The 24,409-nt window shown below is 38.6% G+C and overlaps 1 protein-coding gene across 1 annotated transcript in view; it reads right to left on the reverse strand.

The window, feature by feature from the left end:
• The window catches only part of LOC126253158 (gem-associated protein 5), a 413,052-nt gene that overhangs the window by 367,562 nt on the left and 21,081 nt on the right, over positions 1–24,409 (reverse strand). The window contains exon 3 of the mRNA XM_049954316.1: positions 18,695–18,920. Within this exon, the coding sequence (XP_049810273.1) occupies positions 18,695–18,920 (226 nt within the window). The remainder of the gene's footprint in view (positions 1–18,694; positions 18,921–24,409) is intronic.

Genomic DNA, 24,409 nt, shown 5'->3' on the forward strand with positions numbered 1-24,409 from the left:
AGAAAGAGAAGGCTACACAGCAGCACAAATACACTCCTTTGTACATACTCACTATTTGTTTTATGTTAAGCGATTAGGGTGTTTATGAATATAGTTCAATCTCGCTGTGAAACTTGCCTTATCTACTTATACAGAAATGTCAGCATTATTAGTGTACCCACAAAGTAGCCTGGCAACCTGCGCAAATGGCACTGTCGGGAAAAGGAATCGATAGTGGTGCGGGGTTGTGATATAATTGACCACTGCGCATTTTGGCAGTTGAAGCCTACGCACATGTGCATCTCACATAAATGTGAGCTACAGCTAGCATACCTGCAAAGGTCTACATTAACATGTTATGTCAGTACAACCAATAATTTCACAAATACGGATGTTGAAGGTCAAGTTTTGCACTAGAATACTGAAAAAGAAATGATTGGCAAAACAAAAAAAGTGTAAAAAATGAAGTGTTGCATATGATGCTTACTACAATATCGAAAATGTGAAAAAAAGAACATAAGTCAAACAGAAGATAAATGTCCGTCTCTTGACAATCTGTTCATCAATATTACCTAAATATAAAATTCCCCTTCTCTTTTTCCACGTCTTTCCTGGAGTGAAGAAGCCTTGGGAAGTACTTTTAGATATGTTTTTCTTCTCCAACTCCATTCTTGTTATTGTGTGATATAAAAGTTAGTGGTTACTGCAACTCTCTCAAGCACATTTTTAATGAAATTTTTGTGTCCTTATTTGCCTTTTCCAATGGGATAGCATATAATCGCACATGCCAAATTCTAAACAACTTTCCCGGCAGCTACGGTGCATGAGGACTCCAGTGCACTGCAATGTAGTTAAGAAACTGCAAATTCTAGAATCCTCGAAGTGTGCAGGTCAGCAGACGACAGTTAACTGAGGGATGGCCTCGGTCACAGCTCAAAATCAAAATGTGTTTCTGTGAAGGCATTATGCTATTTTTGTGCGAGCTGTAACAAAGACTTGTGGAACATGGAATACACATGCAGGAGAAAATGGAGATAAAAGTATTTGAGGGAGTGAGGCTGATAGTGTTAGGACCAATGGACACAGAAAAAAGAAGGTACAAGGCATGGGAACACTAAAAAATAATTCTGTATTCACATATAGTGGAGTCAGTATCAAACAGACAAAAAATGCAAGAGTAGTATCAACAATGCACATGGGATCCAAGTTTAGAGCTAACATCTTCCATCGTGTTGTATGGTACTAATTATGATAAGAGGAATGTGGATAAAGAAAGGTACTATGAAAAGCTTCAGAACACAGTGAATAACCCTCTTGCAGAAGTTATAACATTAGAAGACTTCAAGGTTAGAATTAGAAATTAGCCGGAGGAGAAAATGGGGCAGCTGGTAGATAAAGAGAGCACAGAGTTATTCAAATTAGTTGAAAATTAAGTGGCTAATGACCAAGCAGTGACAAATAGGTTTTCACACCAGTGGATCCACCAACAGGAAAACAAGAATTCTGACATAATGACCACTTTTCTAACAATAATTAAGATAACAGCAAAAAATAATTATTTTAACATGGAGAAGAATTGTACAATTTATTAATGTTTTGAAATAAGGAGCAACCAATATTTGCTGATACGTACATAATATCAACAACACGGAGAAAAGGAAACAGTCAAGGAACAATTAAAAAAAAAAAAAGGTGAAGAATGAAATTTGCCAATATGTGATTGTTAATGTAAGTACGACGAAGTGTTAACCTCGGGTGTCGGGCTGCCACATTTACTGGCTCACATAAATTTTGTTACAGTCCAATTCAGGTGATTTTTAAGGTCACTTCATTATTTTGTCATTAAATTAATTTCAATTTTATTGAGTACAACAACATCTCTGGTTTGGTTTGACTGCTAGTAATTGATACTTGAACATAAATCATAAACAATTCTCATTTTGTCATTCCAGAATCCAGAATACTTTTAACAAGAAGTGAAACTAACTTTTTGTTTGTATTTATGTAAAGGACTCGTGTACATGGCTGGCTGGTTGGCTGGTTGATTCCGGAGGGGAAGGGGGTGCACGAACAAACAGTGATGTCAATTGGATTAGGGAAGGATAGGGAAGTGAGTCGGCTGTGCCCTTTCACAAGAACCAACCCAGCACTTAACTGAAGTGATTTAAGGAAATCACAGAAAACCCAAATCAGGACGACCAGATGTGGGTTTGAACCATCATCCTCCTGAATGCGTGCCCAGTGGGCTAACCATTGCGCCACCTTGCTTGGTCATGTATATGTTAGCAAAAGCTAATAACTCTCATGATATAAGCGACTATGTAAAACACATTGTTAGTGAACACTGTTTGTAAATTTCAGTATTAGAAACTAAGAGTCAAGTACAACTTCATGTTGGAGCACGGTACGAGAGAATTAATGCTGAGTACTATCAGTCTGTAAACCGCCAACTGGTTTTTGATTATAAATTTTAAATTTTCTGTCTGTAATAATGCATGATGTCACCTGAAATTATTGGAATGATATGTAAGCAGTGGCGATTCAGTCACGAGGGGGTCATTTTTATTAAAATTTTTGAGTGCCAGTTTTGTTATCCCCCCCATGAACCATGGACCTTGCCGTTGGTGGGGAGGCTTGCGTGCCTCAGCGATACAGATGGCCGTACCGTAGGTGCAACCACAACGGAGGGGTATCTGTTGAGAGGCCAGACAAACATGTGGTTCCTGAAGAGGGGCAGCAGCCTTTTCAGTAGTTGCAGGGGCAACAGTCTGGATGATTGACTGATCTGGCCTTGTAACATTAACCAAAACGGCCTTGCTGTGCTGGTACTGCGAACGGCTGAAAGCAAGGGGAAACTACAGCCGTAATTTTTCCCGAGGACATGCAGCTTTACTGTATGATTAAATAATGATGGCGTCCTCTTGGGTAAAATATTCCGGAGGTAAAATAGTCCCCCATTCGGATCTCCGGGCGGGGACTACACAAGAGGACGTCGTTATCAGGAGAAAGAAAACTGGCATTCTACGGATCGGAGCGTAGAATGCCAGATCCCTTAATTGGGCAGGTAGGTTAGAGAATTTAAAAAGGGAAATGGATAGGTTAAAGTTAGATATAGTGGGAATTAGTGAAGTTCGGTGGCAGGAGGAACAAGACTTTTGGTCAGGTGATTACAGGGTTATAAATACAAAATCAAATAGGGGTAATGCAGGAGTAGGTTTAATAATGAATAAACAAATAGGAGTGCGGGTTAGCTACTACAAACAGCATAGTGAACGCATTATTGTGGCCACGACAGACACAAAGCCCATGCCTACTACAGTAGTACAAGTTTATATGCCAACTAGCTCTGCAGATGATGAAGAAATTGATGAAATGTATGACGAGATAAAAGAAATTATTCAGGTAGTGAAGGGAGACGAAAATTTAATAGTCATGGGTGACTGGAATTCGAGTGTAGGAAAAGGGAGAGAAGGAAACATAGTAGGTGAATATGGATTGGGGGTAAGAAATGAAAGAGGAAGCCGCCTGGTAGAATTTTGCACAGAGCACAACATAATCATAGCTAACACTTGGTTTAAGAATCATGAAAGAAGGTTGTATACATGGAAGAACCCTGGAGATACTAAAAGGTATAAGATAGATCGTATAATGGTAAGACATAGATTTAGGAACCAGGTTTTAAATTGTAAGACATTTCCACAGGCAGATGTGGACTCTGACCACAATCTATTGGTTATGAACTGCAGACTGAAACTGAAGAAACTGCAAAAAGGTGGGAATTTAAGGAGATGGGACCTGGATAAACAGAAAGAACCAGAGGTTGTAGAGAGTTTCAGGGAGAGCATAAGGGAACAATTGACAGGAATGGGGGAAAGAAATACAGTAGAAGAAGAATGGGTAGCTTTGAGGGATGAAGTAGTGAAGGCAGCAGAGGATCAAGTAGCTAAAAAGACGAGGGCTAGTAGAACTCCTTGGGTAACAGAAGAAATATTGAATTTAATTGATGAAAGGAGAAAATATAAAAATGCAGTAAATGAAGCAGGCAAAAAGGAATACAAACGTCTCAAAAATGAGATCAACAGGAAGTGCAAAATGGCTAAGCAGGCATGGCTAGAGGACAAATGTAAAGATGTAGAGGCTTGTCTCACTAGGGGTAAGATAGATACTGCCTACAGGAAAATTAAAGAGACCTTTGGAGAGAAGAGAACCACTTGTATGAATATCAAGAGCTCAGATGGCAACCCAGTTCTAAGCAAAGTAGGGAAGGCAGAAAGGTGGAAGGAGTGTATAGAGGGTTTATACAAGGGCGATGTACTTGAGGACAATATTATGGAAATGGAAGAGGGTGTAAATGAAGATGAAATGGGAGATAAGATACTGCGTGAAGAGTTTGACAGAGCACTGAAAGACCTTAGTCGAAACAAGGCCCCGGGAGTAGACAACATTCCATTAGAACTACTGATGGCCTTGGGAGAGGCAGTCATGAAAAAACTCTACCATCTGGTGAGCAAGATGTATGAGACAGGCGAAATATCCACAGACTTCAAGAAGAATATAATAATTCCAATCCCAAAGAAAGCAGGTGTTGACAGATGTGAAAATTACCGAACTATCAGTTTAATAAGTCATGGCTGCAAAATACTAACGCGAATTCTTTACAGACGAATGGAGAAACTGGTAGAAGCGGACCTCGGGGAAGATCAGTTTGGATTCCGTAGAAATGTTGGAACACGTGAGGCAATACTAACCTTACGACTTATCTTAGAAGAAAGATTAAGGAAAGGCAAACCTACGTTTCTAGCATTTATAGACTTAGAGAAAGCTTTTGACAACGTTAACTGGAATACTCTCTTTCAAATTCTGAAGGTGGCAGGGGTAAAATACAGGGAGCGAAAGGCTATTTACAATTTGTACAGAAACCCGATGGCAGTTATAAGAGTCGAGGGGCATGAAAGGGAAGCAGTGGTTGGGAAAAGAGTGAGACAGGGTTGTAACCTCTCCCCGATGTTATTCAATCTGTATATTGAGCAAGCAGTAAAGGAAACAAAAGAAAAATTTGGAGTAGGTATTAAAATTCATGGAGAAGAAGTAAAAACTTTTAGGTTCGCCGATGACATTGTAATTCTGTCAGAGACAGCAAAAGACTTGGAAGAGCAGTTGAACGGAATGGATGGTGTCTTGAAAGGAGGATATAAGATGAACATCAACAAAAGCAAAACAAGGATAATGGAATGTAGTCGAATTAAGTCGGGTGATGCTGAGGGAATTCGATTAGGAAATGATACACTTAAAGTAGTAAAGGAGTTTTGCTATTTGGGGAGCAAAATAACTGATGATGGTCGAAATAGAGAGGATATAAAATGTAGACTGGCAATGGCAAGGAAAGTGTTTCTGAAGAAGAGAAATTTGTTAACATCGAGTATAGATTTAAGTGTCAGGAAGTCATTTCTGAATGTGATGTATGGAATGTAGCCATGTATGGAAGTGAAACATGGACGATAAATAATTTAAGCAAGAAGAGAATAGAAGCCTTCGAAATGTGGTGCTACAGAAGAATGCTGAAGATTAGATGGGTAGATCACGTAACTAATGAGGAGGTATTGAATAGGATTGGGGAGAAGAGAAGTTTGTGGCACAACTTGACTAGAAGAAGGGATCGGTTGATAGGACATGTTTTGAGGCATCAAGGGATCACAAATTTAGCATTGGAGGGCAGCGTGGAGGGTAAAAATCGTAGAGGGAGACCAAGAGATCAATACACTAAGCAGATTCAGAAGGATGTAGGTAGCAGTAGGTACTGGGAGATGAAGAAGCTTGCACAGGATAGAGTAGCATGGAGAGCTGCATCAAACCAGTCTCAGGACTGAAGACCACAACAACAACAACAACAACACCAGTTTTGTTATGCCTTTGAGAGAAACAGTTTTGTTACAGTTACAATAATCTTTTAACTATGAAACTGAAACATCGTGTCAAAACTGTTTACTTAAAATTTCTCTTGGCATAATAAATTGTTAGACTGACTGATCAGCTTAGGAAGTAGCAGCAAATTTGTTGGAGCAGATAATAATCACACTGCTGCACTGGACTTCACTGAAAATGAAGACAAGTATTTCAAATAGGGGTAATGCAGGAGTAGGTTTAATAATGAATAAAAAAAAAAAAAAAATAGGAGTGCGGGTAAGCTACTACAAACAGCATAGTGAACGCATTATTGTGGCCAAGATAGTCATGAAGCCCACACCTACTACAGTAGTACAAGTTTATATGCCAACTAGCTCTGCAGATGACGAAGAAATTGAAGAAATGTATGATGAAATTAAAGAAATTGTTCAGATAGTGAAGGGAGACGAAAATTTAATAGTCATGGGTGACTGGAATTCGTCAGTAGGAAAAGGAAGAGAAGGAAACATAGTAGGTGAATATGGAGGTAAGAAATGAGAGGACGCCGCCTGGTAGAATTTTGCACAGAGCATAACTTAATCATAGCTAACACTTGGTTCAAGAGTCATAAAAGAAGGCTGTATACATGGAAGAAGCCTGGAGATACTGACAGGTTTCAGATAGCTTATATAATGGTAAGACAGAGATTTGGGAACCAGATTTTAAATTGTAAGACATTTCCACAGGCAGATGTGGACTCTGACCACAATCTATTGGTTATGAACTGCAGACTGAAACTGAAGAAACTGCAAAAAGGTGGGAATTTAAGGAGATGGGACCTGGATAAACAGAAAGAACCAGAGGTTGTAGAGAGTTTCAGGGAGAGCATAAGGGAACAATTGACAGGAATGGGGGAAAGAAATACAGTAGAAGAAGAATGGGTAGCTTTGAGGGATGAAGTAGTGAAGGCAGCAGAGGATCAAGTAGCTAAAAAGACGAGGGCTAGTAGAACTCCTTGGGTAACAGAAGAAATATTGAATTTAATTGATGAAAGGAGAAAATATAAAAATGCAGTAAATGAAGCAGGCAAAAAGGAATACAAACGTCTCAAAAATGAGATCAACAGGAAGTGCAAAATGGCTAAGCAGGCATGGCTAGAGGACAAATGTAAAGATGTAGAGGCTTGTCTCACTAGGGGTAAGATAGATACTGCCTACAGGAAAATTAAAGAGACCTTTGGAGAGAAGAGAACCACTTGTATGAATATCAAGAGCTCAGATGGCAACCCAGTTCTAAGCAAAGTAGGGAAGGCAGAAAGGTGGAAGGAGTGTATAGAGGGTTTATACAAGGGCGATGTACTTGAGGACAATATTATGGAAATGGAAGAGGGTGTAAATGAAGATGAAATGGGAGATAAGATACTGCGTGAAGAGTTTGACAGAGCACTGAAAGACCTTAGTCGAAACAAGGCCCCGGGAGTAGACAACATTCCATTAGAACTACTGATGGCCTTGGGAGAGGCAGTCATGAAAAAACTCTACCATCTGGTGAGCAAGATGTATGAGACAGGCGAAATATCCACAGACTTCAAGAAGAATATAATAATTCCAATCCCAAAGAAAGCAGGTGTTGACAGATGTGAAAATTACCGAACTATCAGTTTAATAAGTCATGGCTGCAAAATACTAACGCGAATTCTTTACAGACGAATGGAGAAACTGGTAGAAGCGGACCTCGGGGAAGATCAGTTTGGATTCCGTAGAAATGTTGGAACACGTGAGGCAATACTAACCTTACGACTTATCTTAGAAGAAAGATTAAGGAAAGGCAAACCTACGTTTCTAGCATTTATAGACTTAGAGAAAGCTTTTGACAACGTTAACTGGAATACTCTCTTTCAAATTCTGAAGGTGGCAGGGGTAAAATACAGGGAGCGAAAGGCTATTTACAATTTGTACAGAAACCCGATGGCAGTTATAAGAGTCGAGGGGCATGAAAGGGAAGCAGTGGTTGGGAAAAGAGTGAGACAGGGTTGTAACCTCTCCCCGATGTTATTCAATCTGTATATTGAGCAAGCAGTAAAGGAAACAAAAGAAAAATTTGGAGTAGGTATTAAAATTCATGGAGAAGAAGTAAAAACTTTTAGGTTCGCCGATGACATTGTAATTCTGTCAGAGACAGCAAAAGACTTGGAAGAGCAGTTGAACGGAATGGATGGTGTCTTGAAAGGAGGATATAAGATGAACATCAACAAAAGCAAAACAAGGATAATGGAATGTAGTCGAATTAAGTCGGGTGATGCTGAGGGAATTCGATTAGGAAATGATACACTTAAAGTAGTAAAGGAGTTTTGCTATTTGGGGAGCAAAATAACTGATGATGGTCGAAATAGAGAGGATATAAAATGTAGACTGGCAATGGCAAGGAAAGTGTTTCTGAAGAAGAGAAATTTGTTAACATCGAGTATAGATTTAAGTGTCAGGAAGTCATTTCTGAATGTGATGTATGGAATGTAGCCATGTATGGAAGTGAAACATGGACGATAAATAATTTAAGCAAGAAGAGAATAGAAGCCTTCGAAATGTGGTGCTACAGAAGAATGCTGAAGATTAGATGGGTAGATCACATAACTAATGAGGAGGTATTGAATAGGATTGGGGAGAAGAGAAGTTTGTGGCACAACTTGACTAGAAGAAGGGATCGGTTGCTAGGACATGTTCTGAGGCATCAAGGGATCACCAATTTAGTATTGGAGGGCAGCGTGCAGGGTAAAAATCGTAGAGGGAGACCAAGAGATGAATATACTAAACAGATTCAAAAAGATGTATGTTGCAGTAGGTACTGGGAGATGAAGAAGCTTGCACAGGATAGAGTAGCATGGAGAGCTGCATCAAACCAGTCTCAGGACTGAAGACCACAACAACAACATTTTCTGCTAACCACAACACATAGACAGTCCTGTGATACTTTAATTTTGATGGAGAGTCTGGGATTATGGCTGTCCAGTCTGGTATTATGGCTGTCCTGCTAATGAGGTTTTGCATACAGAATTCTGACTTTCAAATCAAAAATCGATTCAAATGGCTCTGAGCACTATGGGACTCAACTTCTGAGGTCATTAGTCCCCTAGAACTTAGAATTAGTTAAACCTAACTAACCTAAGGACATCACACACATCCATGCCCGAGGCAGGATTCGAACCTGCGACCATAGCTGTCTCGTGGTTCCAGACTGCAGCGCCTAGAACCGCACGGCCACTTCGGTTGGCTTTCTGACTTTCAGTGTGATTTATACAATAATGGATGATACAATGGAAAATTTAAAAGAAAGCACTGGCATGGAAATCTGAAATGGATTATATATTGACACCAGAAAGTGAATAGAGAGACGAGAACTGAAAAGTGGACACAAAAAAAAAAAAATGTTTGAGGAGTGGAATTATGTCATCTGTGACAATTAGGAAAAGTACTTTGATTGTTATTCTTTTTCATGTGTGGTAAAAAATTTTGTTTGAAAACTAGAATTTTAGTGTGAGGACCGAAATTTTCATTCAAAGTATTTAGCACTGTGTTTGTTTATCAATATGGCAAGCAAGAGTAAGCAAGGCATTGTACCAGCAGAAAATCAGGAACAGGTAGTATACAATGTTTCGAGTTTGAACAACAGCATTACCGATAATTAAAGTGAAAGCAAAGTTAACAATGAGGTAGCACACACACAGATTTGTTACAGTGAGCAGCAGGAAGTGGTAATGTGAGTGCTTGTTCATCATTTCTTGGTTTTGACATAACTGAAGCTGCAGGCTTGAACGGTGGAATTGTAGAATTATTGTCAAGGTTAATAGGTGAAACAAAGAACATAACTGGTAGAATTACTAAAACAGCTGTAGCTTTAGGTGGCAGAATTACCGAAACAGCTAATAGTTTAACTAGTACCTTATATGGTCAAATTGCTGAAACAATACACTGAAGAACCTTAAATCACAACTGGAAAATAGCAACACAAGAATAACTAAAAACAAAGAGGAGCTAACAAAGCTTATAAATGAAGAAGAAACAGATTGGAAAAAGGTTTTGTGTTTGTGGAAACTAAAGATGGTACTCCTGACACAACTCATCATGGAAATTACTCGTACTGAACACAATTTCATAGTTGATCAGAAAATTATGAAGAAAATTACTTTTTAACAAAAAATGTAATAAATAAGAGGAAGTCAGAAAATTAGACAATCACTGTAATAATAGTATTGGATTAGACTCCAAAGTCACTCAGGTAAAAAAAAAACTTCTATCTACCAATACAGCTGCATGTAGTAGTAAAACAAACGGTATGAACAAGAAATTTATTGAGTTGCAGGAAAATGTTGTAGCTGAAAGCTTTAGTAACAATCGTGCTTGCTTTTGCTTAAGCAATTTCCAGGTGACAGTACAACTGACCCTACTGATTTTTTACCCAATGTGGGGGAAACTTTGTAAGTAGTACGACTGAGGATTTAAAAATCAAATTTGTAAAGAAGTTTTTGGATAAGTAGGCACTATCATGGGTAAATCAAAATATTAATACTGATATGTTTTATGATGAATCTAAGAGGTATTCTTTTAATACATTTTGGTCTGAAACAGAGCAAGTAAGAATAAAGAGTGAATTTTTGAATGGAGCGATTTATAGAAAGGGGCAGGCAAGAAATTTCATTTTGCAAAAAACAACTTAGGAGACTAATTCATTTAAACAAACCATGTAATGAACTCACTCAAATTGATGCATTGAAAAGGAGATTTCCAAATAGAGCACAGCGGGGACTTGTGTATGGACTACACAAATTTGCAGAGTAATTCCGAAAATACATGGAAAAAATCAACAGCACCTTAGAACGAAATGGAAAGCAAAAGACAGTAACTTTCGTATGAATTAGAGATATCAACCAAACTGGTGGAATCAGAGTAATAATCGGGATAACTATATGATGAGCGATGGGAATGACTTCAGAAATGAGAAAATAGAAGGGACAATCAATGGAATGATAGAGACATGAAGAGTAACAGAGAAATAGATAACAGGAATAGACCATGGGAGAGAGAGGAGGGAATAACCATAACTTGAGACAAGACAACAGAGACACTGATCAGGACGACTGAAGGTTACCTCAATAGGTGTCTGTCAGTTTGGAGTGAGAGAAAACACTGGAATCAGGCAAAACACTATAGGACCAAAGACGGTAATGTGAGATCTACATCTACATCTACATCCATACTCCGCAAGCCACCTGACGGTGTGTGGTGGAGGGTACTTTGAGTACCTCTATCGGTTCTCCCTTCTATTCCAGTCTTGTATTGTCCGTGGAAAGAAAGATTGTCGGTATGCTTCTGTGTGGGCTCTAATCTCTCTGACTTTATCCTCATGGTCTCTTTGCGAGATATACATAGGAGGATTCAATAGTAAGGGGGCTCAGCAGATGGGTAGATTACATTTTGATAGAAATTTTTTGAAGGCAATGAAGTCTGATACATGCAATAGGAGAGATTTAGAAACTGGGTGAAGATATGAATGTAGACTAAATGTAGAATGTTTTCATAATCTACACAGTGAAGAGACGAGTAAGAATGTTGGGGGGGAGGAGGGGACGAAAGCGTTAATGATGATGATGATAACTTTGATCTTTATGATACAAATAATATGATGAGTAATGAATATATGGGAAGTGTGTGTGAATCTATTTGTACTGATGCTGAAACTTTTAAGTCTGGTGATCTTGCCAAGGGGGGAACCAGAGAATGTTAATTGCACTGCTGAGGCTAAGGAGGTTCACAATGAGTCTAAGATTCTTTTGTAGGGCTGCTCCTGTGGTGAAAAATAATGGATTCACAAATAATGCAAACTCATACCCAACAATTAGGAAAGTTAGCAGTGCAGCTTGGACTAGATTTTCATTTTATTTTTCAAATTGTTCAGTTGTTTATGGAGTCTACTCTATGTTCCTTTTGTCATTTTTCTTACATCCCTCCAGATAGTCATTTAGAAAAGTTTTGTTTTGTGTAGCACATTCAAGAAGATGGTGAAGATGTAGGGTGTGCCAAGAAATGGTTGCAATTGATTCACTATTTCTGGATGAGGTGTTTTTACAATGCCTGATACTCTCTCCAAGTCTGGTTTGACACCTTCTGGCTTAATAATGTAGCCTAAAGAGTTTATTTTCTGAGTGCCAAACAGACTTCCCTACTTTAATCTTCAGACCATAGTTAGCAAGATGTTCAAAATGAGTGGTTGGATGTCGCAAGTGTTCTTTTTCTGAACTTCATGCAATGAGAATGTCATCTATGGACTGAGCCATAAATCAGTTGCCACTACATCTACATCTACATTTATACTCCGCAAGCTACCCAATGGTGTGTGGCGGTGGGCACTTTACGTGCCACTGTCATTACCTCCCTTTCCTGTTCCAGTCGCGTATGGTTCACGGGAAGAACGACTGCCGGAAAGCCTCCGTGAGTGCTCGAATCTCTCTAATTTTACATTCATGATCTCCTCGGGAGGTATAAGTGGGGGGTGGGGGGTGGGGGGGAGAAGCAATATATTCGATACCTCATCCAAAACGCACCCTCTCGAAACCTGGACAGCAATCTACACCGCGATGCAGAGCGCCTCTCTTGCAGAGTCTGCCACTTGAGTTTGCTAAACATCTCCGTAACGCTATCACGCTTACCAAATAACCCTGTAACGAAACGCACCGCTCTTCTTTGGATCTTCTCTATCTCCTCTGTCAACCCGACCTGGTACGGATCCCACACTGATGAGCAATACTCAAATACAGGTCGAACGAGTGTTTTGTAAGCCACCTCCTTTGTTGATGGACTACATTTTCTAAGGACTCTCCCAATGAATCTCAACCTGGTACCCGCCTTACCAACAATTAATTTTATACGATCATTCCACTTCAAATCGTTCCGCACGCATACTCCCAGATATGTTACAGAAGTAACCGCTACCAGTGTTTGTTCTGCTATCATATAATCATACAATAAAGGATCCTTCTTTCTATGTATTCGCAATACATTACATTTGTCAATGTTAAGGGCCAGTTGCCACTCCCTGCACCAAGTGCCTATCCGCTGCAGATCTTCCTGCATTTCGCTGAAATTTTCTAATGCTGCAACTTCTCTGTATACTACAGTATCATCCGCGAAAAGCCGCATGGAACTTCCGACACTATCTACGAGGTCATTTATATATACTGTGAAAAGCAATGTTCCCATAACACTCCCCTGTGGCACGCCAGAGGTTACTTTAACGTCTGTAGACGTCTCTCCATTGAGAACAACATGCTGTGTTCTGGTTGCTAAAAACTCTTCAATCCAGCCACACAGGTGGTCTGATATTCCGTAGGCTCTTACTTTGTTTATCAGGCGACAGTGCGGAACTGTATCGAATGCCTTCCAGAAGTCAAGGAAAATGGCGTCTACCTGGTAGCCTGTATCTAATATTTTCTGGGTCTCATGAACAAATAAAGCGAGTTGGGTTTCAAATGATCGCTGTTTCCGGAAACCATGTTGATTCCTACAGAGTACATTATGGATTTCCAGAAACGACATGATACGCGAGAAAAAAACATGTTCTAAAATTCTACAACATATCGACGTCAGAGATATAGGTCTATAGTTTTGCGCATCTACTCGACGACCCTTCTTGAATACTGGGACTACCTGTGCTCTTTTCCAATCATTTGGAACCTTCCGTTCCTCTAGAGACGTGCGTAACACGGCTGTTAGAAGGGGGCAAGTTCTTTCGTGTACTCTGTGTAGAATCGAATTGGTATCCCGTCAGGTCCAGTGGACTTTCCTCTGTTGAGTGATTCCAGTTGCTTTTCTATTCCTTGGACACTTATTTCGATGTCAGCCATTTTTTCGTTTGTGCGAGGGTTTAGAGAAGGAACTGCAGTGCGGTCTTCCTCTGTGAAACAGCTTTGGAAAAAGGTGTTTAGTATTTCAGCTTTACGCGTGTCATCCTCTGTTTCAATGCCATCATCATCTCGGAGTGTCTGGATATGCTGTTTCGAGCCACTTCCTGATTTAACGTACGACCAGAACTTCCTAGGATTTTCTGTCAAGTCAGTACATAGAATTTTACTTTCGAATTCACTGAACGCTTCACGAATAGCCCTCCTTATGCTAACTTTGACATTGTTTAGCTTCTGTTTGTCTGAGAGGTTTTGGCTGCGTTTAAACTTGCAGTGAAGCCCTCTTTGCTTTCGCAGTAGTTTCCTAACTTTGTTGTTGAACCACGGTGGGTTTTTCCCGTCCCTCACAGTTTTACTCGGCACGTACCTGTCTAAAACAGCATTTTACGATTGCCCTGAACTTTTTCCATAAACACTCAACATTGTCAGTGTCGGAACAGAAATTTTCGTTTTGATCTTTTAGGTAGTCTGAAATCTGCCTTCTATTACTCTTGCTAAACAGATAAACCTTCCTCCCTTTTTTTATATTCCTATTTACGTCCATATTCAGGGATGCTGCAATGGCCTTATGATCACTGATTCCCTGCTCTGAGCTTACAGAGTCGAAAAGTTCGGGTCTGTTTGTTATCAGTAGGTCCAAGATGTTATCTCCACGAATTGGTTCTCTGTTTAATTGCTCGAGGTAATTTTCGGATAGTGCACTCAGTATAATGTCACTCAATGCTTTGTCCCTACCACCCGTCCTAAACATCTGAGTGTCCCAGTCTATATCTGGTAAATTGAAATCTCCACCTAAGACTATAACATGCTGAGACCATTTATGTGAAATGTATTCCAGATTTTCTCTCAGTTGTTCAGCCACTAATGCTGCTGAGTCGGGAGGTTGGTAAAAGGAGCCAATTATTAACCTAGCTCAGTTGTTGAGTGTAACCTCCACCCATAATAATTCACAGTAACTATCCACTTCTACTTCACTACAGGATAAACTACTACTAACAGCGACAAACACGCCACCACCAGTTTCATGCAATCTATCCTTTCTAAACACCATCTCTGCCTTTGTAAAAATTTCGGCAGAATTTATCTCTGGCTTCAGCCAGCTTTCTGTACCTATAACGATTTCAGCTTCAGTGCTTTCTATCAGCGCTTGAAGTTCTGGTACTTTACCAATGCAGCTTTGACAGTTTAAAATTATAATACCGATTGCTGCTTGGTCCCCGCATGTCCTGATTTTGCCCCGCACCCTTTGAGGCTGTTGCCCTTCCTGTACCTGCCCGAGGCCATCTAACCTAAAAAACCGCCCAGTCCACGCCACACAATCCCTGCTACCTGTGTAGCCGCCTGCTGTGTGTAGTGGAGCTTGAAGTTTTGTTAACTGTTGTTATCTGAGAAACAATGAACAGAAAGTTAACTACACAACAGTGTGCACATTTGTTTTGCGAACAAGATAGAAACATGGTCATAATTACAGTGATTAGTGTGATTTTTTAAGAATGTTTTCCAAACATCCAATCTCCATCTTAACAAGATATCTGCAAATTGGATTTATTAAGATTTGAAGAGACTGTGTCAATGGTGGAGCTTCCTCATTTAGGTAAGCCAAAGTTTGCTACTGACTAAACCTTAAAGAAAAGTGTCCAAGGATTATGGAATTGCACAACCAAGCCCACAGAGAATTCAGAAACACCTGAAAGAGATCATATAGGCCCACTTTACTTCAAACCCAAAAATGAAGATGATCAAGATAGGCGTACGGAATTCTGTATTTTATACACATTGCGACAAAAATCGAGATGCAAATTGTGCAAAAGTATTCATTGGAGTGACAAAGCAACTTTTTAGGTGAATGGCAGAGTGAACAGACATAACTGTGTCTACTGGGATTCTACAAATCCACTTGTGGCAATGGAGAATAGTCCATTTTTAGAACACAGGAAAGTTTATGTAGTGACAGGATGGGGCACCCCAGCACTATGCAGTTACTATCACGGACTTTCTAGATGAAAAATTTGATGAACGGATTGGCAGACAGGGTACTTAACGGATGGCCCTCACAATCCCCAGATATATACCATCATAACTGTTAACATCTACATCCCATTGTGACACAAGACAGTCAATGGCTACATGGCAATGTGTTTGCCATTGCCTACAGAATCATGATTATACTCAGGTGTGCAGCTCTTTGGAGCAAATAGAGAGCCATGAATGTATTTCTTCAGAGCTCCAAACATATGGAAACCACATGGGGAGAGAATGGACCCTTATGGAAGACATTTAATGGCTTCCAGCAAAACTTCTGCAGCATATTCAATATATCCTTGGCAACATGTGGGCAGGCATTATCCACCAAGAGAACGATGGTATCTGTCAACATTCTTGAGCATTTGGACTCAAGGGCAAGCTTCAATTTTTACAAAGTGTCCACATGCTACTGTGCATTAAATGTGGTGCCGTGTTCCGGAAAGTGGATGAGAAACAGGCCCTTGCAGTCGAAGGAGGTCATGACTTTCCAGGAGCTGGTATGCCTGTTGTTTCAACTACTGTGCAGAAGTTTTGCTGGGAAACCCTTACACATCCTCCATAGTCCTGATCTCTTCCCTTGTGATTTGCAAATTTTTTGTGCCCTGAAGAAGGACATTTGTGCCCACTGACTTGCGTTGGACAAAGAGATACACCCTTGGGTACAATCATGATTCTGTAGGCAACTGCAAACTTTTTGCCATGAAGCCATTGACAATTTTTTCTCACACTGGAACAAATGTATTACAGTTACATTTACTACATTTGTAATAATAATAATAAACAGTTTACTTACTTTTTTCAGTCTGTTTGGTTTCCATTTGACTGCCCATTACACATATACATACAGGGTTACCCTGATGAAATAGTCAATTTTCAGGGATACAGCAGGAACAACCAACTGAAGGAAAAAACTTCATATGAATATGTTATGTTCTATTCCAAATTGTTTCTGAGATAGAACACATTTTACAAACGTCATCATTTTTTCTGTATTATTCAATACATTGTCAGGTTAAACATTAAACCATGTGCTTTAAAAACTATCAGCATGTGTTCGTGGGACATAGATTTGCACAGAAAGTAGCTGTGTTGCGGTAGGTGGACCACACTGCACCATTTCAACAGTGTGTTACGAAAAATCGGAACTTGAAAAAAATACCTGTTTCATGTAAAGCTCTAGTAAACTCTCTATGACCAGGAATTCCAGAGGTCTGAAAGTGCTGACAGTATTCTTCTTCAGCAGCAGCAGTACAACCATTGCACAAACCATAAACGTCTGCCATATCTGCATAATCTTCATTAATAAAGATGTGTGGAATTTTAACCAGTGAATGTACAAACACAGTTAACTGATGCTTCCCACTGATACACTCTCAATCCCTCGCACTACTTCACTCACATCACAGTATGGATGAAAATGCATTCAGCACACTAGTTCCATGGCAGAAAGGCATCCTGAACAAAGAGGTTCCAGGCAAAAAGGTAGGTTGGGCTCAAATAAGAAGCCACAGAGTTTGGGTAGGTAAAACACATATATGCATATCATTATATCAAAAGCAAATGTACATTAAATGTTTCCAGTTTTACATTAAATGTGTTCTATCTCAGAAACCATCTGGAATAGGGCTTATGTCCACATGCTTCAAACAAGCATTCCTGTCATATCCATGAATATTGACATTTTCCTCCTCTCTCTCTCTTCCACACACACACACACACACACACACACACACACACACACACACGACAATCATCACGTCCAGCGATTCCGTACGTTGCGGCAACGCCTCAGTGTGCAGTTATACTTGTAAACTCATGTACTCGCTCTCCTTTCTAAGCAGATTGAGTCCGCTTGTACCTGACAACAGGCTAAAGTGATGAGTTTTCAGTTAAATGAGCAGTAGCAGAGGCTTCTAAATTGAATATCCAAGCACACAGACACAAAGTTTGGCAATGACATCACAGAACCTCACTGGCGAGTTTAAAGTTAATATATAAGCTGACTCCTGATCTATAACACAAACAGATGAAGAACATGGATGTAAATATTTGATGGGATGTAAGAGTGCAAAAAAGATGCAAGGAGAAGCAATAAGATACTTCCAAAATTGCAAAACCAAACTGGCATAGGTAAGTTTCAAAACATTGTCATTCGGAAAAACTTAAGTGAAAAGGTGCTAGCGAAAACTTACACAAGCAAGTACTGAAGCGGTCTGGACATTTCCAGTAAATGTCAAAAGACTGCTTGCTAAGGTAAATGGAGGAAGGAAAAGTGAGAGATAAGATAGGACTAAAGCCCTCAAAAATGACTTTTTAAGGCTGATCTGAAGATTCACTGCAGGAGAAGGGACTACTGGAGAGAGAGGCAGTAGGAAAAGTTCCATATGGCAAAAGATTGATGTGCCTCATTGTCCTCTACACCACAGGGTAGATGAACACCAGTTTAACTATACAGTAAATGTTACACAAATGAAAATTGTCACCTAGGCAAAATGATCACCCTGAAATGCTTGGCAGAAATCTATAATAAGGCACTAAATTTCAAACAGTTCTGTATTCAAAATGATTTGATACTTTCCAAGATTTTCAGATAGACAGCTGCTGTGCACGGCACCTTTATCAGATCTGATATGTCTTTTCCTAGATTAAACTTTTCACATTTGTAACCAAACTGTAACAGTTACCATTATTAGCAGAAAACTATAAGAGATATCACTATTACCAGAACCAGCACAATGCATTAAAAAAAATTCACTCAAATGAGAACATATCAAAAGTTGCTTATTTTACAAATAATAATCTTTTTAAATATATTGGTAAATTTCGGCAACTGCAGAAGATTCCAAGCTTCCAAACCTGTGTTGACCAGTTAAAGGAGCATCAGGTAAATTCAGCAACAGCTCGTAACGGCCATCACCTCCAGCACGCCAGACGTAGACTTCTTTGTCTTTTCCACCCGATGCAAGCAACATGTCTTTGTTCTCCTCTTGCTGACTGCACACATTTTGGCTGACAGGGCACCATGATAATGATACAACTTCTGTCGAATGACCACGCATTCGGTACAGAATTTTACCATCACCTGAAAAGTGCCAAAGAAACTATTTTAGATGTTGTAACAGCCGTATTGAGTTGGGTAACAGTAAAAATTGTGAAACAAATATGATGTTCAAATACTGGCACATTATTTTGCATTTCTGTTAGATGTATGTTTGCAAGCTTTCTTTGACAGATGCTCCTGTCACACTTTTCACAAATAGGCCACTTCACTGTAAATTAACTTTCCCCGTTGTGTACTATAGTGATTGTGTGGGAGTTGATGATGTGGTTGTAGAGATATGAGTGAAGTGATCACCATCACATCCTGGTGGTCACTGGGGTATCATTTGTCTTTTTTTCGTCAATATACATTTCATGGAAAAAATATGGGACTGTTCTATAATGTTCTCAAGCTTTTATGAATATTTCTCAGTGTTAATGAATATTTTCAAATGTTCTACAATATTCTTGAATGTTCTGGGATGCAACTTGGAAATGGTACATATCACATTGATCTGCACTCTGGAAAAATTGTCTTACCCAATGAGTTGTGCAATATAATAAAGATAGCTGCGACTACACAATAAGCAGTCATGGACCAAGGAAAAATAAAACCAAATCAACTTTATGTCTGTGTTGTAGCAAGTGGCAAAGTCTGTTCACCAGTGGTGCGGCTGAAATTTATATTCTGGAACTAACCCTTCCAGGCTTAACATACTGAGTTCACTCAATGAGTCTACTCAATCCCACAAGATTTCAGGTACAATCACCACGGAGCATTTTGATAATCACAGTATTACCCCAGGTGGTCAATTCACTGCCAGTATTACTGCCACAACTGGTCTTTCGGATTCTGGGGCGGCCAGGTTAAAATGCAGTGTGACTCAACAGAGGGTGTCCGAGTCTCTGGTCAACTTAAAACTGAAAGAAATAATGTTTTTGCAACACTTAACATATCAACACTTTTGCAACCAGGTAAACTTCATAAATTGGGAGATACATTAAAAGAATAGAATATTCAAATTCTGCCAATTCCAGGAACACAAATGATGACAATAACACTATGGATTTCAGCAATTATTGTCTTTTTAAAAGTAAAACTGATAAAAAAATACTTAATAATATACGACATCTGGGACTTGCAGTCTCCAAAAATATTTTTAAATCAATAATGGAGGTAAAACCAATTAATAGCAGACTAATGACAATTTTTCTTGAATGTGCAAATAAGGCACACATTTTAATTAATGCCCATATGCCAGTCAATGAGGATAACCATAAAAAACCTAAAGAAGTTAATGAAGTTTGGGAAATGTTAGAAAGCATCATCTTGAAAACTCCCTCAAACAATGTTATAATTTTAATGGGTGATTTTAATACTCATAACAGAGGGTGGATTTCCAGTGTGTAAATGGATAAACCAAAATGGCCAAGGACTTGCTGAAATATGCAAAAATTTTCCTTAAAATCATGTCACCACAGTTTGAAAAGAACCCTTCCAAACAAGAAACTTGGCAGGCACCCAATACATTTATTGGGGAATTTTTTTCAAATCTATCATGTAGCAATTTCATACTCTAACTACAGAGAAATTTTAAACGTCCAAGTTAGGAAAGGGGCTAATATAGATTCTGACCATTATTTAATGCGAATAACAGTAAAACTTCAACCTCAAAAACTCTTCAAAACAAAAATTGTTATCCCAAAATTTGACACTGCTAAAATAACCCTAACTCTAACAAGCAAACTTGACAAAAAACAATTCACTAATTGGCAAAGCCTAAAAGAAAAGTTCATCACAACAGCACAAAATTTAATTCTGCTTCGAAAGAAACAAAAACACCCTTGGTGGAAAGCGGATTATGAAACTGCAGTTAAGTCTGGGCATACGGCATTCAAAAACTGGAATAGCAACAAAAGTGAAAATATGTACATCATCTTTCTAACAGTAAAAAAAGAAACATCTAAATTAATCTGACAGACTAAAAGAAACTACAAAAATACCCAACTTTTAGAAATCGAAAAAGACTTCCAAAAGAACAATATAAGAAACTTTTATAGAACATTCAAAACAAAACTAACTGGTTACCTACCTCAAAGTCTTTGCTACAAAAATGAAAATGACTGTTTGGCTCCTAACAACCAGGAAAATTGTAAGGTACTTGCTAATTATTTTGAGAAACAGAACCAGCAAATAAATTCCAACCACTGCAAATTAATGACTCCAACTTTAACTCTAAAGAACCCATCAAAATCGAAATAATTAAACAAATTAAGAGATTTAAAAACAATAAAGTATCTGGAGAAAACTGTTTTGTTGCAGAACTACTAACTTCAGCTGGTTCTAACACTAGGAGAGAGATCACTCAACTAATAGGACATATCTGGCAAATTGAGAAAATACCTGAGAACTGGAAAACTGCCCTAATTGCATAAAAAAGGGGATAGAACTGCTGTTAATAATTACAGAGGAGTATCTCTTTTCCTGGTCACATAAAAAATTCTCTCGCATTATTTACTCGATCAAGCAGAACAGTTACAGCCTAAAACTGGTGAATACCAAGTAGGCTTTTGACCACACAGATCCTGTCCAAAACAATTTAAAACTAATCCTCAGGCACCAAAGGATTTCTGGTAACAATGTTGTATGTACATTTGTGGATTTTAAAAAGGCCTCTGACTCAGTTGATAATGAATCTCTTTTCCAAATTTTAAAGGAGCAAGGGCTAGATAATAAAACTCTAACACTGAGTAAGGAAACATTAACTGATGACATTAGCACTAGACTTGAATTCATGGCAGAAATTTCTGAACCATTTGATACAAAGACTGGTGTTAAACAGGGAGATGGACTCTCCCCATTACTGTTTAACTGTTTTTTTAGAATAGGTGATTACAGAATGGCGAGAGCAAAAGTCGAGTCAAACCATAGATCAATCAATCAATTTAGGCAGAAGTAATATTAGAGTAGATTGCCTCACCTTTGCAGATGATCTAACAATCTTAACTAGGGATATTACCACAGCTCAAAACAATCTGAAATTCTTAAAGAAGTTGCGGAAAAAGTAGGACTACAAATGTCATTCGAAAAAACGGAATATATTCATACATGCAACAAACAAGCACCAAAGTTTTTGAACACAAAATATGGAAAAATAAAAAGGGTTTTTCAGTTTGAATACTTGGGGGAAATCATACAAGAAAACACTCTGGAAAAAGTTGTGAATGAAGATTGCTGACAAAAAATGAAAACTGCATTCAGATTAATACAAAATATTTATAATAAAAAAATCACTTTCTACATTCAGTAAACTTAGGCATTACAACACCGTAATTAAACCTGAATGTCCTTATGAAACAGAAACATTAAATAGAAAGAGGGATATTGAAGAAATTGAAAAGGAAAAAAAAAAAATATTATTAGGAAAATATTAGGCCCCAAAATTACTGATGGGGAAACTTATAGGCTGAGAAGTAATAAGGAAATAGAAGAATACGCAGGCATAAATGGTGACATGAGAAAACAAAGATTTAAATATTATGGACACATTAACAGAATGGCACCCACTAGGTTGACAAAACAAATAGTAGAATTCTACGAAAAAATAAATAAAGTCAAAACTGAGCCAATTAAATGGATCACTGCTATTAGGGAGGATCTTAAAGTAGCTGATATAGCTCAAGCAGATGTTACAGATAGAAAAACATTCAGGCAAAAGATATTTGCTTGGAAAGTTGAGCAGAGGGAAATTAGAAAACGGACTGGAACACCATGGTCTGGTGAAAGAAACTTCATTCTGAAAGAATGAAACAAATTTGGACACAAAGGAAGGCCAACCATCAAAAGTGACCTTGACGGATTGTATCTCGAGTGGTCCTTATGGGCCCGTATGTGAATAATAATAATAATAATAATAATAATAATAATGATGATGATGATGATGATGATGACGACAATGATGGATTCACTCAGTGTTCCGGGTATGTCCTCACAAAAATGTTTCTAAACAACATCATAGAAGTGAAAATACTAATCAGAAAAAAAGGCAAATCAGAGTTCACATCATGAATTCCACTCGTTTCAACTAACTTACCATTCAGCTTTTGAAGGCTCCACTTTCCAGTAAGACTAGTGACTATGTGACTATCAAAAAAGTTTAAAGGAAAACATTCTAATGTTGCACGGTGAATTTAAAATAATCACATTTTTACTACAGACAACTCGTGTAGCATGTTCTCACGTTGAAGGACCGCAAAACTTATTATTATTTGCAATCGAAAGCAAAACAACAAACGTGGTTTATGAGAATACACTCTGAACAAGTTAGTCACTCTGATAGAGCACTTCCTTTGCAATCCAGAAAACAAATTGACGTAAGGAATAAGCAAAACTGGTTCTTTTCAGCTAATAATAAGGGCAGTTTAAGACTTTGATGGATGGTCAGAAAATGAAATAAACAGGAAAGTAAAATCAGCCTACAGTACATTTGGTAAATTACTTTTCAAAATTAAGCTTCCCAAGTGCCCATTACTGAAAGTTGTGCCATTTGTGACTGCGAGACATGGACTTTTAATGTGATAAACTATCTAAAACTGACTGAAGTTGGAGACAGAATTCTGACTCCAATAAAAATGAAATGGTGGTGGACAGTACATGTAGCTGTATGTATAGATGCTAGATGGATCAAGGAAGTTTGTTGTTGGACTCCAAAAAATAAGAAAAGACTGAAGAAAAAAAAGAAAAGACCTAATGGAAGGTTGGTAGATGACATCAAAATACATACAGCATCCACATGGATAAGTGCAGCTGAATACATTAGTACATGGAGACGCATATAAGAGCTCCTTATCCAGCAATAGTTTTCTAATGCATGGTAATGATGATGGAAGGTAAAGTGAATGAACATTCAACAAACACACACACACACACACACACACACACACACACACACACACACACACAGACAACTCCAGCACAAGTATCTTATTAATAAAATCATTCTATGAATGAAATTAAAATATGTTCCCCGAGATTGGACCTGTTGAATATCTAGATTGGCACCTGATACCATTCCTGGAGGTCTCGAATTTTGTCACTAGTGTCAGTAGGTCAGCTCTTGTGCAAATCCCACATGTGAGGGAATTTGAAAATGTTGGTTCCATGGCTCGGCATTCAACCAGGTGAAATACTGGTGATTATGAGTCTGACAAGATCATGCCTTTCACACCATCAGGAGTTGCTGCCAGATAGGTAGTAATTACTCACCAGATGTAGTAAAATATTTTGGTATGAAGCTGATCCTGTAGGCACCATTGGCAAAACCCATCCCCTTACGGTGGATGGCATCCAAAATCTCCGAGCAAGTAGGACTTCTTGAAAAATACAACTGGAACGCATAATGCAAACCACTTTTAAAACTACCTTTTAAATTGGATCAGATGAACTCTGCTCCCTATAACCTGCAGGTAAGATACTTCATGATGTTAGATAAGGAGCAATTCAATTCAATCTACTAACAGATGGTTGGTTTA

The sequence above is a fragment of the Schistocerca nitens genome, chromosome 4, assembly GCF_023898315.1.
Source record: "Schistocerca nitens isolate TAMUIC-IGC-003100 chromosome 4, iqSchNite1.1, whole genome shotgun sequence".
Classification (NCBI taxonomy): Eukaryota; Metazoa; Arthropoda; class Insecta; order Orthoptera; family Acrididae; genus Schistocerca; species Schistocerca nitens.